A 14,294-nucleotide genomic window follows, 5' to 3' on the forward strand; every position below is an offset into this window, starting at 1 on the left:
GTCCACCACCTCGCACCACCGGTCAACCCCATGGTCTGATAATCCAGACGATAACTCAAAGAGCAGAGTGGAAAATTCGTCGTTTCGTGTCTGTCATTGTCATCGTAAAGCTAGCTTCATGGCTGCTACGTGTACCAGCCAACAACGAGGGATTGGAAAAATCCAACGCCGCTTAGAATCCTGCACCCAATCTCTGCTCAACGGCCGGTCAAAGGACGCGTGGCTTCGTCTGCAGTGTCGCCAGCAAACTTGCCCACGGGGTTCTGGAGAGAACCACCGGCCAGATTGCCCAGACCCTTCTTGACTTCTTTCACATCTTTTTGATCCGAGGCAGGCAGCTTGTTGACTTGGTCTAGTCGAGAGTCAGTATGTACCAGACGGGCATTAACCTGGGAGTTTACCTTTGACGAGGTAGGATGCTTTGTTCTCCCCCATCGTCTTCAGCGCCTTCTCCTCCATCTGGCGTTTGACGGCGGGCGAGATGCCGAAGAAGTAGGCGTAGGCAGCAAGCAAGGCCACGAGGCCCGCGAAAACAGAAACAACGGTGGCTGTGGATGCCATTTTCTGGAGCGGTCTGCCTTGTCGAGGGGTTCAATGCGGCAAAGAATGGTGATCAGCTCGTCGATGAAGCTGGATACGTATATAAATGCGGCGAGACGTATGACGTCTGTCTGCCTTGCCGGTTTCCCTGCTCTTGCGACTTGTTACATGGCACGGCAGGCAGCCTGCCTCAGATACATTTTCGTGCATGGTTCATCGCAGTTAGAACAGTCGGGAGCGGGCCGGAGGGCATTTAAGGGTCCACCGCCTGATGGGGAAATGAGAAGCACTTGCAGTCGAGGAGCGCGACGGATATAGTATGCCGTGCCTGAGACACTAGCACAGCCTTTTACGAACCGCCTGTTCCTGCACTGCCACCCCCATCAGCCGCAATGTGTCAGCCTGGCGCTGTTGTGTGTGCGGAAAGCGCCAGACTCCTCTTAGGGCCAGCCCCGCCCGGGCAGCGCAATCACAGCTAGGTTAGATTGCCAGACTCCGCGACTTTTGTTTCTCGACGGTTGTCCCTTCCTCCTTTCTACTGCCATCTCAGCCAGTCGACCTGTTTCTTCTGCTGTGTTTGCCCTCTTGCACTCGCGTCTACCCTCCCGCTTCCCCGTGCCCCGCTGTCTTTCGGCCAGCCCAGAACGCCAAAGCATCCCTTGACTTTAGAATTCCACGCGCAAGAAGCGAAGCAGGCGCATAACCATCCAAAATGAGTCGTAAGTAGTCTTTCCTCCGCAGCGCATCGCGCCAGGTACTGATTGCATTTTTCTGCAGTTCACGGTATGCTCAACAAGCTGCAGGGCCAGCCTGAAAGCTACGATAAGAAGTCCGCCCTCGCCGACCCCTTGGACAACGCTCGTTACACCATGCTAAAACTTTCCTCAACAGAGCCAAATACCGCTTTGGCAGGACCCTTGGTGCTGGCACCTATGGCATTGTCCGTGAAGCGGATTGCCCCGACGGCAAGGTCGCCGTGAAGATCATCCTCAAGAAGAATGTGAAGGGAAACGAACAGATGGTCCTGGACGAGCTGGAGATGCTTCAGCGCCTGAAGCACCCGCACATTGTCCGCTTCCACGATTGGTTCGAGTCTAGGGTACGTGAGAGCCCTGCGAGCTGGACGAGTAATTGGTGCTGATAAGGCTGCGACAGGACAAATACTACATTGTCACCCAGTTGGCAACCGGCGGCGAGCTGTTCGACCGCATTTGCGAGCGGGGTAGATTCACGGAGAAGGACGCTGCTGAGACTATCCGCCAAGTCTTGGACGCCGTCAACTACCTCCACCAAAACAATGTTGTCCACAGAGGTACACTCCCACACATTCATTGGAGGCTAAAGACAAGACTGACAGTAGACAGATCTCAAGCCTGAGAACCTCCTCTACCTTACGTCCTCCGGCGACTCCTCCCTTGTACTTGCCGACTTCGGTATTGCTAAGATGCTCGACTCGCCTACTGAGCAACTGACCACCATGGCGGGTTCCTTCGGTTATGCGGCTCCAGAGGTTATGCTGAAGCGGGGCCACGGTAAGCCGGTCGACATGTGGTCGCTGGGTGTCATCACATACACGCTGCTTTGTGGTTACTCGCCTTTCCGCAGCGAGAGCTTGGCGGATCTCATCGAGGAGTGCAAGAACGGCCGCGTTATCTTCCACGAGCGGTATTGGAAGGATGTCAGCAAGGATGCCAAGGACTTCATCAACTGCCTTTTGCAGCCCGAGCCCGAGAAGCGCTCTACGAGTGCGGTAAGTGACTATGTTGCGATTACAAGCCATTGCAGCGCTGACGACCCCACAGGAAGCTTTGGCGCATGTGTGGCTCAAGGGCGAGACGGCCTCGGACCACAACTTGCTGCCCGAGATCCGCGCCTACGTCGCCAAGGCGCGCCTCCGCCGTGGCATCGAGCTTGTCAAGCTTGCGAACCGTATCGAGGCGCTCAGGATGCAGGAGGACGAGGAAGAGGACTTGCCCGGCGGAAGCGACATGCCGGCCAACGCGCGCGAGGCGGCGGGCGAGGCGCTCGACGGACACAAGACTGACCGGTCGCTGGAGACGGCGCAGACGCCGAAGACGCACAAGCGCAGCCTGAGCCGGCTCGCAAGGGGTGCTATCTTCAGAGAGGTTGTGCTTGCCAAGGTGCGCGAGATGAAGGACAAGGAGGCCAGGGAGAAGTTTGAGGCCGAGGCCAAGAACCACTGAGGAAACGGGGATTACTTGCATTCATGCACATTATTGTTAGGCTAGTTTCCTAGACACACGCTGGCTGCTTTAGCGATACCCTGTAGGAATCGGAAACGGAAGGTTGATGGTGCAGTTTCGGGTTAGGGCGGCGTCACGTGATGGTTCCGCTCCGTGCCAGACTTAGGGCTCGCGCATCTTGGCGGCCAGATCGAGACGCGATTGAGTTGAGCCACGCCTATGCGCAAGCACCGCGCAGCACCGCAGACGTCGAAGTGCATCCTGATCCTGCCGGAGCCCAAGAGCCTTGCGCCAGCCTGACGTGCGATACTACACACCATGGAGAGCGCGTCGAAGCGCAAGGCGCCGCCCGCCGCCTCACCCGATAGCGAGAGTCGCGCATCCAAGAGACAGCGCTTGCCGGTAAGTGCTTGCGCAGCGCGCGTGTCTGGCGTGGTGCGATGCTGCGAGCGCATGGCATTGATGAGGATGGAGCGCCGGCGCGGAGAGAGAGCTTCCTGGTCGAACGCGCGACGCTTGACCAGCACCAGGCTGCCTACCCTACCCGCACGCTCCGCTCATGAACACCATCAGCGGCAGCCCGCCCATCTCCCAGACGGCCCTCTGCCGCACCCTGCCCCCTCCGATCCACTCCCACCACTCCGACGCCCCAGCTGACATGGCTCTCGCCGCTGCAGCAGGACGATGGCTTCGCCGAGACGCCAGACAGCACCATGGAAATGGGCCTGAAGTTCCTCGAGACCATGAAGGCCGCAAAGGACAAGACGTAGGTCCCGCCGCGGCATTGCCTCCGCGCGAATCATTTGCTAATCTGCCCCAGCGGCCGCCCCATTGCAACCAGCTTTCTCGAGCTTCCGGACCAGGTACGACGTCCCGCCGCCACGTCTCCGCGCCCGGCGCATACTGATCGACTGTTCTGCCAACAGGATGAAATACCCCAATACTACAAGGAAATCAAACTCCCCGTCGCCTTCAGCACCATCGAGGTACGCGCTCTACCCATCACACCACCTCTACATATATATCGCTTTACCCACCATTGCTCCATCGCCCTTGCGCGGCGACTCTTTCGGGGGACGATTTTCAATGCATTTGCTCGCCCATTACACAAACGGCTCTAGCCCAGCCCAATTTTGTTGGAATATTGCTGACCCAGATGATTATTGCAGACAAAACTGCGCAACAAAGAATACACAAGTCTGGCCGCAGTCGAGAGCGATGTCAAGCGTATGGTCAACAACGCAAAGCAGTTCAATGACAAAAACTCATTGATCTATGCCGATGCCGAACGCGTCCGCAAAACCGCTTCAAATTACATGGTCAAGCACAACCCAGCATACCGAAATCCGAACTACACGGCCGTAGCCACTCCTATACCAGGCGAAGAAGAGAAGAGACAACAGTCAATCAGGCTCCATGGCACGAATGGTACTCAGGAGACTCCCACCGCTACCAGAGAAATGAGTGAACGGCCTAAGCGTGCCGCAGCCGTTCCTCAGACCCCTGCTGCGCCCACCCCAACTCCATCCAGAACTCGGAAAAGCGGCAGAGATTCTGCACCTCCCGATAAAGGAGCAGAGCATGATCTGTCTGGCCTCAGCTTCACGAATGCTCAGGAACGTCTAATTCAAGATTTTATCGACTATGTCGAGCCAGAGTATGATTTCTCATTGACACGGAAGCCTATTTAAGCTAACACGAATACAGGAGCGGCTTGCAGATATATGCACCTTTTGTGCAGTTGCCGTCCCGTTCACTGAAGGAATACTATGCAACCATCAAGAATCCGATGTCTCTTCAACAAGTGTTGAAGCAAACCCAAGGGTTTATCGGCCGCAAAGAGGGTTACAGCGGTACCTCCAATTTCAAAACTTGGCAGCAGCTTGAGGAGACGGTCAGCTTCATTTGGACCAATGCGAGAGTTTTCAATGAGGATGGAAGCGATCTCTTCAACTTGGCTGCCGAATTCGAGGTTAGCAAGCTCATCTATGGTTCTAAGATGTCTCTAACGCGTTGTAGGACCACTTCAAGCGCCGCTTAGAGCAGGCAAAGGTTAAGGTACCGGAGCCTAGTCAGCCAACTATCAAGCTCAAGATGTCTGCACCCAAACCGACAGGCACCCCTTCTGGAATCAAGCTCCGCTTGGGAGGAGCTAAAGCAAGCCCTGCGCCCGGCTCAGCTCCAGAAACACCCGTCGCACGCAGCTCAAGTACTCCTGGTGTAATTGTTGACAATGAAGCGTTGGAGCGGCAGCAAAAGCACGTACAAGCAGGGATGAACGGACACAGGCCTCCTTCAGCGGGAAGTGTCCCGCGCAATCCCTTCTCGCGCGCAAGCTCAGATGCTGCACAAGCACCTTCCCTGTCTCAGCGGGAGAATGCTCGCAGTGGTTCGGCCGGGTCACCACCCGCTGCCAACGGCGTCAAGAGCGAGACTCAGGGTGGTCAGTCGCCCGCGCTTGACACAATTCGGCTATCCAGCCAAGCACCCGAAGCAAACAAGGTTCCGTCGCAGTATTCCATGCCACCGCCAACTACCGCGACGCCTCGCATGGCCAGCGGGAGCCCGTATACCAATGGGTTACCAGCTCAAGGCGCGAGCCAGCCCTACCATGGTGCTTCGTATCACCCGCCGAATGGCTTTGACAACAAGCATAGACTTCACGGTAAGGATGCGTTGCATATAGGTTGGCATGGGTGTTTGCTGACCCGACGACAGACATTGCAGATGCTCTTCTTCCCCAAATTGTGATAGCTAGCCACCCCGCCATCACTGCCCCTCGTCCTTACAAAATCAACATCCCGGCCTCGCCGGCGTTCAGTCAGCAGTCGGTTACCATTTCCATCCCCGGCACTCACAGCTCCATCCAAGTCATGCCACATGTGCCAGTTGCGTTGACGCAGCGGCCTTGGCGCCTTTTCGTTACTGCCAACAACACACGTCTGACCGAAGCTGTGCAGCCCGGGACACTGGTGGAGAAGCGCGAGAAGGGCAAACCGTTGTTCGAGGCCAGATTGCAGCCCGGCGTCAATCGGGTGGACGTGGAGGTGATTGCTGGTGCTGCGTCGCCTGCGCGCGGACAGCCCACGGGCAAGCCGCACGAGGAGGTGCAGATGGAGAAATGCACGATTTTCATTAACGTGATGAGGGCATAGGAGTCGATGGGAAAGTACTTAGGGCGGCAATGATCAGGATCAATGGCGCTTTTTTTGCGGATACGATGTGCTTGCAGGCCCGTTGGAGTTTTTGTGTCATGCGGGCGGGCTGGAATTCATGCATTGGTATAGGCTTAGATACCTGGATGGCTGGGAGTGATTGACGGAAGACGAGTTGCCGTAGTTAGTTACAAGGATCGCTCAGTTATGCCTATGCCATATTATTATTATCCCAAGGCCTTGAAGTGTGGATGGTTGTTTATATAAATATTCCTACCTAGGAGTACCTACCTAGGGTTGAAGAACTAAAGGGCTCGCCGGAGTTGGACCGTTGACGTCGTCGGCGAGCTCTGCGACGATTGATCACCATCCATCAACACGACACAACGCGCGCCACCGCCGCCAATGCCACTCGCAATGCAGCCATGCATGACGGCCTGGGTCTGCCGTTCCTGTCGCCGGGGCTCCGATGTCTCCCTCGCCCTCACTCGCCGCCGACGAGCTTATGCCACGGCATCCAAGCCGGAGATATACGACGTTGTATGTGTAGGTGGAGGTCCAGCAGGCCTGAGCCTGCTCAACGGACTGCGTAGGACCACAATGCTCTGGCGCGGCTGCAATTGGACCCCGGGCTGATTCGTCGTGCAGGTTCGTCGCCGGTCACGTCAGGTCTCAAGATGGCCTTGATTGAGGGCCAGGACCTGGAGAAGACGAAGCTCAAGGATGCCGCGCCCACGCATTTTGCCAACCGGTGCAGCTCCTTGACGCCCGCGTCGGCGCAGAATCTCATGGGTAACTACCTACCTACCTACGCTACGTACCACGGCGCGTGGGAGGCAATGGCTGAGCTTTACAAACAGACATGGGCGTGTGGAAGCACATTGACCAGAGCCGCGTGCAGCCCTACCAGGAGATGCAGGTGTGGGACGGCGTCACAGGCAGCCGCATCTCGTTCGACTGGCCCTCGACCAAGAGCGCCCTCACGCCGCGCTCGCCCGACCAGCCCACGACGATCGCGTACATGATCGAGAACGCGAACCTGACGACGGGGCTGCTGTCGCGGCTCGAGGCGCTCGGCGGCGTCGACGTCTACTCGCCCACGCGCGTCGAGGCCATCAACTTGGGCACCGAGACGCCGGAGCTGGACCTGCGCTCGTGGCCCCTGGTCACGCTGTCGGACGGGCGCACCCTCGCCGCGCGCCTGCTCGTCGGCGCCGACGGCGCAAACTCGCCCGTGCGCGCCTTTGCCGGCATCACCGCCCGCGGCTGGGACTACCAGCGCATGGGCGTCGTCGCGTCGCTGCGGCTGGCCGGCCCCGGCTGGGGCGGGCCCCTCCACAAGATCGCCTACCAGCGCTTCCTGCCGACGGGGCCCGTGGCCATGCTCCCGCTGCCGGGCGACATGGCGACGCTGGTGTGGTCGACGACGCCGGAGCGCGCGGCGCGGCTGCGCTCGCTCTCGCTGCCCGACTTCGCCGCCATGGTGGACGCGGCGTTCCGGCTCAGCCCCGCCGACCTCGACTACCTGCACAGCATCGAGGGCGGGCAAGCCGACGAGGTGGCCTGGCGGCGCAGGCACGCGCCCAGCAGCGGGCCGACGCCCCAACAACTACCCCAAGACGTGGCGGCAGTGCAGCCGGGCAGCGTGGCCGGCTTCCCGCTCAAGCTGCGCCACGCCGACGCGTACACGGGCGAGCGCGTCGCCCTCGTCGGCGACGCCGCGCACACGATCCACCCGCTGGCCGGGCAGGGCCTGAACCAGGGGCAGGCGGACGCGGCGGCGCTGGTGCGCGCGGTGACGGGCGCGCGCGCCGCGGGGCTGGATATCGGCGCCCAGCTCGCGCTGGAGCCCTACCCGGCCGAGCGCTACCAGGCGAACAACGCGCTACTGGGCGCGTGCGATAAGCTGCATAAGCTGTATGGCGTGGGCGCGGGGCCGGTGGTGGGCTTGCGCAGTCTGGGCCTCGGCGTCGTGGATCGCTTGCCCTTGCTGAAGGGGTGGTTTATGCGCACGGCGGCGAGCAATGGGCGGTAGGGTAGGTGGGACGGACGTCGACTGCCCTGGTGTTCATACATACAGTGCCTAGGTAGATACCTCTCTTTTAGAGAACATGGGTAGCCAGCCAAAGAGAGCCTACAAGCCCCCCCACCCGCAATATCACCGTGCCCCAAGCAGTGAGTGACCTGGCTACACGGTGCAGAGTGCTGAGTGTGTGTAGGTAGTAAGAGGACATGCGGCCTCATCGGTATCACGCAGTGCCATGTACACGTTCAGAGAGAGGAAGGGGAAGCAAAACCGCCCGCCCGCCCGCACGCACGCACGCAAAAAGAGAAATGTCATCCATTACCATGAAATCCATCATCTACCTAACCCAAACCCGCGACCAAAAAAAAAAAAAAAAAAAAAAAACCGCACCAAACCCTCCCCCTCCACCCCCCCACGCTAGTTATGCATCCCGACATAGCCATTAAACACCAAACTCCGCTCCTTGTCATCCATGTCATCCCCCGTCCCCGTCCAGTAAAACATGCCGGCCAGCCCCTCGGCCTTGACAAACCCGGCCTTCTGCCGCACCGTCGCCGCGTTATCATACGACACGAACCCGCCATCGCCGCCCACGCAGTACGCGGCGCCCGTCTTGTCGTCGACGCGCTCCTTGGTGCCGGGCCGGGGGAGGTCCTTGTACAGGAACGTGCCCTCGTCGCCGGCGTGGCCGCGGTAGCTGTGGCCCGGGCCTTTGGCGCCCAGGAACGAGCGGCCGTACGCGGGCACGCCGAGGAGCAGCTTCTTGGGCGACACGCCCTGCGAAGTGAAGTAGCTGACGGCGCTTTGGCAGGACACGCCGCAGTGCGCGCTGTGCGGCTTGCGCGGGGCGTACAGCTGCGCGTGGTGCTCGGCCGTGGGCACCCAGGGGCCGGAGAAGTCGTACGTCATGACGTTGATGAGGTCGAGGTGCTGCGCGGCGCGCGCGAGCGGGATGTGCTGCAGGGCCCATTGGCCGGCGGGGAGGGCGGTGGTGAGCGTGTAGATCGGGGCGGGCATGTACGTGCGCAGGGTTTGCAGCAGCGAGACGTAGTCGTGCCCTTGTTGCGTGCTGTTGGGGTGCTCCCAGTCGACTGTGCGGGGGGTGGGGGTTAGTTGGGTGGGTGGTGTGCGGTGTTGTGCGTGTGGAGGGGTGTGGGTGTAAGTGTGGGGGATAAGGTGGTAGGGCGCGGGGTAGGTATGTAGGTACGCTATGCTATGCTATGCTGTGCTATGCTGTTGTGAAATACATGCACACACTACTTGACTGTAGACGACGAGCAAGGAGATGTGACTAGAATAGGAAAAAGGAAACGCATTGGACGAGACGAGACGAGACGAGACGAGTCTGGAACTCTTGGGGGCTCCACCATGCACGCAGCAAAGCAAAGCAAAGCACGGGAGGCCTGAAGAATGGCGGAACGGAACGGGACTCAGCGAAACAAACAAAACAAACTCAAGACTTACTATCAATGCCATCCAGGCCATACTCAGTAACAAGATCCTTAGCCGTGCGCGCAAACGTGTGGCGCGTCTCCTCATGGTGGGCGACATGGGCAAAGGGCTCGCTGCCCTTGCCGCCGCCGCCAACCGAGAGGACAACACGCAAGATGGTGTATTTCTCCTTGAGCTGGGCAAACGAGCGCAGGCAGCCGGTGGTGCCGTCGACGTCGATCTGCGCGTCGGCCCACTCGTCGCTGAGGTGGACGGTGCCGTCGTGCTTGACGTGGGCAAAGGCGTAGAAGGCGTGCGAGATGACGTCGAAGTTGAGCGCCGAGGGCGGCAGCTGCTTGTACACGTGCCAGTTGGGGTAGTAGACGGCGTTGAAGAACATGGCGAGGGCGGGCGGCTGCTTTTGTTGTCGTCGCTGCTGCTGCTGCTGCTGCGTCTGGAGGGTGCGCGCGCTCTTGGGCTGGGCGTGCAGGAGAGGGTTGGGCGGCGCCGGGCCGAACACGCTGACCATGATGGTGTTAAGTACTCGTACCTAGGGCGGCGTCGTTGGTAGGTGGGAAGCTGGAAAGCTCGGCACGGTCGGGAGTTGCGGCAAGTTGAGAGGGAGAAGACGGGACTTGGGACTTGGGACTTGTCTCTCTCCAGCTCTCTCTAATATCTACTACCACGGTACGGATAGGGTGCTTCTATATCTGGGCCACGGCTATGCATGGCATGCGCGACATTCGGGCCATGTGGGCGGCGCTATCAAAATATACCAGGTATAACGAGTAACGACTCACCAATGCAAATAGTTAGCCCCGCTCCACTCGACCTCCTCCACTCCATGACCATCGCTCCGCCTCGCGGCTCCCGGGCTGATCCACCCGATGTGCGCCGCGGCCGCCCCGTTACATGACGGATCGCCCGCGCGGAGAATACATCTGCCCGCCGGGCACGTCGAGCATGGGGGGCCGTGCGGCGGGCGGCTGACGACGGCGCCGCCGAACCCCGCAGCTATGTAGATGGAGGGAGACATGTTGAGAGAGCCAGCCCGGCGGATGGTCGGTCGATGGTTGTTGAGAGTATGTAGGAAATGCAGAGGGCGGCATCCCTGCTCATGCAAGGCCTCCAGTGGTGGGGGAGGAGGCACCGAGGAGAAGGGCAAAGGTGATGGTGGAGCAGGCCGGTACATTAGCCGCACGGCTTCTTGGCTTCAGTGGACCTGACCTGTCGCCCGTTCACCTGCCTTAGCCCGCTACGCTAAAGTCTGCCTCCATGCATGTCCTGCGTATATCCGGTTTTTTTACGCTGCTGCTGCTGCTGCTGCTGCTGCGCGCTTAGAATGTGTGTGGCCAAGGCGGGCGCGGGTGGTGTTGTTGGAATTGTGGGAATTGGAATCATTGGTCTTGCGGAGAAGATAAAAAAGCAATAGGCGGGGTTCTACTTAGGACGAGAATCGACACACGCTTGCACGGCATTGCATGATGCATGCACACCTACGTAGATGGAGTCGTACAAACACGCTGCATGGGCAGATATGAATGCGTTGCGTTCACGTGCCCCATGCCTCGCGCTGATCGGCCAGCATCATCATGTTGTTAACCGACCTCCACGAGTGCACCTGCATTGCATCGACCACAGAAGGAGTCAGGAGAGAGAGAAAGCTCCAACCCCACCACTTCTTCTCTTCATCGCAACCTTCCCGATTCCAGCGCTAGCCACCACCACCATTGATAGCTCAAAGGGGGGTTCTAGTTAACCGTGGCTGGCGCGCATGCTTGATACCATACCATGCCTATATATTGCATGCATGCGTGTGCATGGCGCGGGGGGCGTCGACAACACCACTACCACTACCACTACCGCTACCACTACCGCTAATCGAACTAATGAACAATATAACGAATCGATATGGGCGGTATCGAATACTTCAATTGATCGATCACTCACTCATTCCTCCCCAAGAGAGAGAGAGAGGGAGAGATGGATCGAAAGTCAGTAGACACGCGCGCCTCGTATGCACACACACACACACACAGCTCGCGCTGCTACATAGCCCAAGCCCAGCCAGAAAAGGACACCCCGTTCGTATGTATTGCCGCGCCTGTACGGCGTGCTCTAGGTACCTTATTTGCGGCCGCAGCAACACCGCCACCGCCTCCCTTCCTCTTCCTCTCTCTCGCTCTCTCTCTCTCTCTCTACATAGGTAGTAAGTTAGATAATCCACCCAACAACACCAACACTTCCTCCTAGTTACACACCAAGCACTCCCACCCCACAACACCAACCAACCTACCTCCCCCCCTTCTTCCCCTTCCTCGCGTTCCTCTCCCGCTCATACGCATTCTTCTGCGCGCCCTCCTCGCTCTGAATCTCCTGCACCAGCTTCCGATACTTCGCCTCATACGCGGCATCGCGCTCCTTCTTCTCGCGCAGCCGCTCGCGCGCAACAAAGCTCGCATCCTTGCGCAGCTCGCGCATGGCGCCCTTCTTCTCGCGGCGCACCTCGGCCCGCAGCTTGCTGGCCTCGCGCCGCGCCGCGTCCGGATCGTAGTGCTTGTCGGGGTTGAAGCCCTCTTCGAACTTGGGCACCGAGGTTTTGATCGCCTGCGGGCGGTGGTGGTGGAGTTCTTGTGGACGCCGCGCCAGCCGCGCTTGCTTGGCTTGGATTTGCAGTTGGCGTAGCGCTTTGATTTGTTTGAGGTCTTTGAGCACGCCGAGTGCCTCTGGCGTGAAGATCTCGATGAATGCCGCTTTGCCGGTCCACAGCTCTGCCATGCCCGTCAGGTTGTTGACGTACGCTTGCTTGGTGTCGGCCGGAAGTTCCGTGTGCTTCAGCGCCAGCAGCGTGAACCGCACCAGCTCGGGCATGTAGCGCTTGGCCAGCGCCTGGTACTTGAGGCAAAGCGCGCCCAGGTACGCTCCAGTAACAAGGTCCTGCTGCGTCTGCGGCGTGCCCAGGCCCATCCACCGAGCCATCACTGTGATGGCTGGAGTGACCACCTGGTGGAAGTGGTCAGAGGTCGGGTAGATGGTGCTGATGGCAGTGAGAATGACCAAGTCTCCCGGCGTGATGGTGGCCTCCTCGTGCATCTTTTCCAAATGCCTGCGGAAAGCAGTGGCAATGCCCAGCGCAAAGGTGCGCGACAGCGAGTGCAGGTGACGGATCAGAGTCTCAATCGTTGCCAGGGGCGGCGACGGCTTCTGGAGGGCGAGATACGAAATGTGATCCACCAGTGCGCCGGAAAAGTCCGCCATCTTTGCCTTGTTGTCGGCATTGAGCTGAGGGTGGTACAAAGCTCTTATGCGCTGAACGACCGTCGGCGTGTCCTTGACAGTGACGTTTTTGAATACCTCCAACAGCTCCTCGTGCGACTGCGGGCACTTGTATGTGTAGGCCAGTTTTGAAGTGCCATCGACTGCTTTTGTGAGATCCAAAACGCCGGGGGTGGCCTTTTTCTCGTCCTTGTCAAGGATCCCGCGGACAAACTCGTCTTCCTCATCCTCCTCGTGCTGCATGTTGTCCTCATCCTCCGAGCTCTCAGCTTCGCTTCCATTCTCTTCATCTTCATCTTCGTATTCGTTTTCATCGACGTCAGATCCGCTGTCGACCAGATCAGCATCGATTTCGAAATCGTCTTCGTCGTCGATTCCAGGCGGCCGCAAAGTGCCGTGCTGGTTGTGGGTATCAGTGAAGCCAAACTCTGCCGCATCATCAGGGAGAGCGTCCTCGTCATCCTCCATCTCCACATCAGCGGATTTCTGCTGAGGCTGCTCGTCCTCGCTCTCCTCCTCGCCTCTCATTCTGCGCTGGCGCTTCTCCTCAAGCTCCTTCAGCCTTTCGGCCTCGTCCGCAGCCTTCTCCTCGTCCGTCTTCGTCCTCGTGGTAGGGGCCGCACGCCTGTCGAGCTTCATCTCCAGCAGTCGCTTGTCGTACTCCTTCTCGGCCTTCTTCTTGTCCTCGCCGCTCATCATAGCTGCCCGTTCTGGGTTCATATCGCCCATAGCGCCACTGGTCTCCGCGGCAGGCGGAGGCCGTTTGTGACCCCTCAAAAGAGCGAGCATATCCCCGAGGCCTTGGTCCAGCTCTTCGCGCAGCTCGTAATCATCTTCCTTTGCTTGCTGGCGCTCAAACTTGTGGAGCTTTGACTTGGCAATGACTTCCTTCATAACCTCCGCCTTGCTCTTCTTCCGCTCCGGCTGGTCTCCCTCTTCCTCGTCCGTCTCACCCTCCTCTCCAGGCTCCCGCCTCCTCTTGGCCGGCCGCGCTTCATCGCCACTATCGTCACCAGCAAGGCTCCCTGCGTCGAAATCGTCTTGCTCGCCATCCAAATCCAGTGTCTGGCCCGCGTGAGTAAGCTGCATCTCCTCCTCATCCTCTTCCAAATTGAAGATGGAGGCGCCCTTGTTACGCGACTTTTCCCGAGTAAAACGCTCCAGCATCCTCTCCTCTGGCGTCATTGTAGGGTCGTTTTCGCCGATACGCCGATCGATGATGCCGCCGACCTTGTTCCGTTTGTTCATTTCGGGGAGGAGGGCTTTGCGCCTCTATAACAGCAGGTCAATATAATAGCTCAAACACCAAAAAGGCCAATTGCCAGCCTTACAGCCTCTTCTCCCAGACTCTTGGTGACACCGGGCCTCGCGACAAGGTTTTTCGCAGACTTGTTCCTCGCGTTTTGGAAGCTGGTGGATTCGAACTTGTCCGGCCTCGAGGCAGTCTTGACCTCGAAGGGATTGAAGCTCTCGCGGATTCCCTCGAGGGCGGCATTGCGCTGGGCCCGCTTGTCGGCATTGTGGCCCTGTCTCTTCTTCTCCTTCTTGGACTTTTGGGGGCCGGTGATTCCCTGCTCGCGCAACGAGGCCTTCAGGCGCTTCAGCTGAGAGGGCGGCATGGGGGGCGAAAGGGTGCGAGGTGGAGGTGGTGGTGGTGGGCGC

General features: G+C 59.1%; 6 protein-coding genes across 6 annotated transcripts; 3 read left to right on the forward strand and 3 right to left on the reverse strand.

The window, feature by feature from the left end:
• Positions 1-35: 35 nt before the first annotated feature.
• On the reverse strand, positions 36-734 carry K452DRAFT_282848 (uncharacterized protein). Its single transcript, XM_033539659.1, has 2 exons — positions 402-734; positions 36-352 (listed from the first exon to the last, which is right to left on the reverse strand). Exons 1-2 carry the CDS (start codon positions 559-561, stop codon positions 198-200), a joined length of 315 nt encoding a protein of 104 aa, XP_033402380.1. The 5' UTR covers positions 562-734; the 3' UTR covers positions 36-197.
• A 256-nt stretch (positions 735-990) lies between these two features.
• Positions 991-2,847, forward strand: K452DRAFT_348402 (uncharacterized protein). Its single transcript, XM_033545540.1, has 6 exons — positions 991-1,259; positions 1,318-1,369; positions 1,432-1,639; positions 1,696-1,852; positions 1,905-2,290; positions 2,343-2,847. The coding sequence occupies exons 1-6, from the start codon at positions 1,253-1,255 to the stop codon at positions 2,742-2,744; spliced, it is 1,212 nt and encodes a 403-aa protein (XP_033402381.1). The 5' UTR covers positions 991-1,252; the 3' UTR covers positions 2,745-2,847.
• Positions 2,848-2,936: 89 nt separating this feature from the next.
• K452DRAFT_282851 (uncharacterized protein) lies at positions 2,937-6,119 on the forward strand. The gene is made up of 8 exons (XM_033539660.1): positions 2,937-3,146; positions 3,422-3,510; positions 3,565-3,607; positions 3,671-3,730; positions 3,914-4,401; positions 4,452-4,716; positions 4,764-5,409; positions 5,463-6,119. The coding sequence occupies exons 1-8, from the start codon at positions 3,063-3,065 to the stop codon at positions 5,897-5,899; spliced, it is 2,112 nt and encodes a 703-aa protein (XP_033402382.1). The 5' UTR covers positions 2,937-3,062; the 3' UTR covers positions 5,900-6,119.
• Positions 6,120-6,328: 209 nt separating this feature from the next.
• K452DRAFT_218449 (uncharacterized protein) lies at positions 6,329-7,934 on the forward strand (the record flags this gene model as incomplete). Its single annotated transcript, XM_033536358.1, has 3 exons — positions 6,329-6,488; positions 6,548-6,691; positions 6,760-7,934. The coding sequence occupies 3 exons, from the start codon at positions 6,329-6,331 to the stop codon at positions 7,932-7,934; spliced, it is 1,479 nt and encodes a 492-aa protein (XP_033402383.1).
• A 408-nt stretch (positions 7,935-8,342) lies between these two features.
• K452DRAFT_323810 (glycoside hydrolase family 18 protein) lies at positions 8,343-9,756 on the reverse strand (the record flags this gene model as incomplete). Its single annotated transcript, XM_033544663.1, has 2 exons — positions 8,343-9,016; positions 9,390-9,756. The coding sequence occupies 2 exons, from the start codon at positions 9,754-9,756 to the stop codon at positions 8,343-8,345; spliced, it is 1,041 nt and encodes a 346-aa protein (XP_033402384.1).
• Positions 9,757-11,346: 1,590 nt separating this feature from the next.
• Positions 11,347-14,290, reverse strand: K452DRAFT_262696 (uncharacterized protein). The gene is made up of 2 exons (XM_033538618.1): positions 13,964-14,290; positions 11,347-13,904 (listed from the first exon to the last, which is right to left on the reverse strand). Exons 1-2 carry the CDS (start codon positions 14,249-14,251, stop codon positions 11,649-11,651), a joined length of 2,544 nt encoding a protein of 847 aa, XP_033402385.1. The 5' UTR covers positions 14,252-14,290; the 3' UTR covers positions 11,347-11,648.
• Positions 14,291-14,294: the final 4 nt, after the last annotated feature.

The sequence above is a fragment of the Aplosporella prunicola genome (assembly GCF_010093885.1).
Source record: "Aplosporella prunicola CBS 121167 unplaced genomic scaffold K452scaffold_2, whole genome shotgun sequence".
Taxonomy (NCBI): Eukaryota; Fungi; Ascomycota; class Dothideomycetes; order Botryosphaeriales; family Aplosporellaceae; genus Aplosporella; species Aplosporella prunicola.

Bases quoted from the DNA above. Each gene is read 5' to 3' on its own strand.
- K452DRAFT_282848 (XM_033539659.1), bottom strand. From the start codon at position 561: ATGGCATCCACAGCCACCGTTGTTTCTGTTTTCGCGGGCCTCGTGGCC. The intron at 353-401 runs GTAAACTCCCAG...ACTCTCGACTAG, and splicing joins AGCATCCTACCTCGTCAAAG to ACCAAGTCAACAAGCTGCCT.
- K452DRAFT_348402 (XM_033545540.1), top strand. The intron at 1,640-1,695 runs GTACGTGAGAGC...AGGCTGCGACAG, and splicing joins ACGATTGGTTCGAGTCTAGG to GACAAATACTACATTGTCAC. The intron at 2,291-2,342 runs GTAAGTGACTAT...ACGACCCCACAG, and splicing joins AGAAGCGCTCTACGAGTGCG to GAAGCTTTGGCGCATGTGTG.
- K452DRAFT_282851 (XM_033539660.1), top strand. From the start codon at position 3,063: ATGGAGAGCGCGTCGAAGCGCAAGGCGCCGCCCGCCGCCTCACCCGAT. The intron at 3,147-3,421 runs GTAAGTGCTTGC...TCGCCGCTGCAG, and splicing joins CCAAGAGACAGCGCTTGCCG to CAGGACGATGGCTTCGCCGA. The intron at 4,717-4,763 runs GTTAGCAAGCTC...AACGCGTTGTAG, and splicing joins ACTTGGCTGCCGAATTCGAG to GACCACTTCAAGCGCCGCTT.
- K452DRAFT_262696 (XM_033538618.1), bottom strand. From the start codon at position 14,251: ATGCCGCCCTCTCAGCTGAAGCGCCTGAAGGCCTCGTTGCGCGAGCAG. The intron at 13,905-13,963 runs GTAAGGCTGGCA...CTGCTGTTATAG, and splicing joins AGAGTCTGGGAGAAGAGGCT to AGGCGCAAAGCCCTCCTCCC.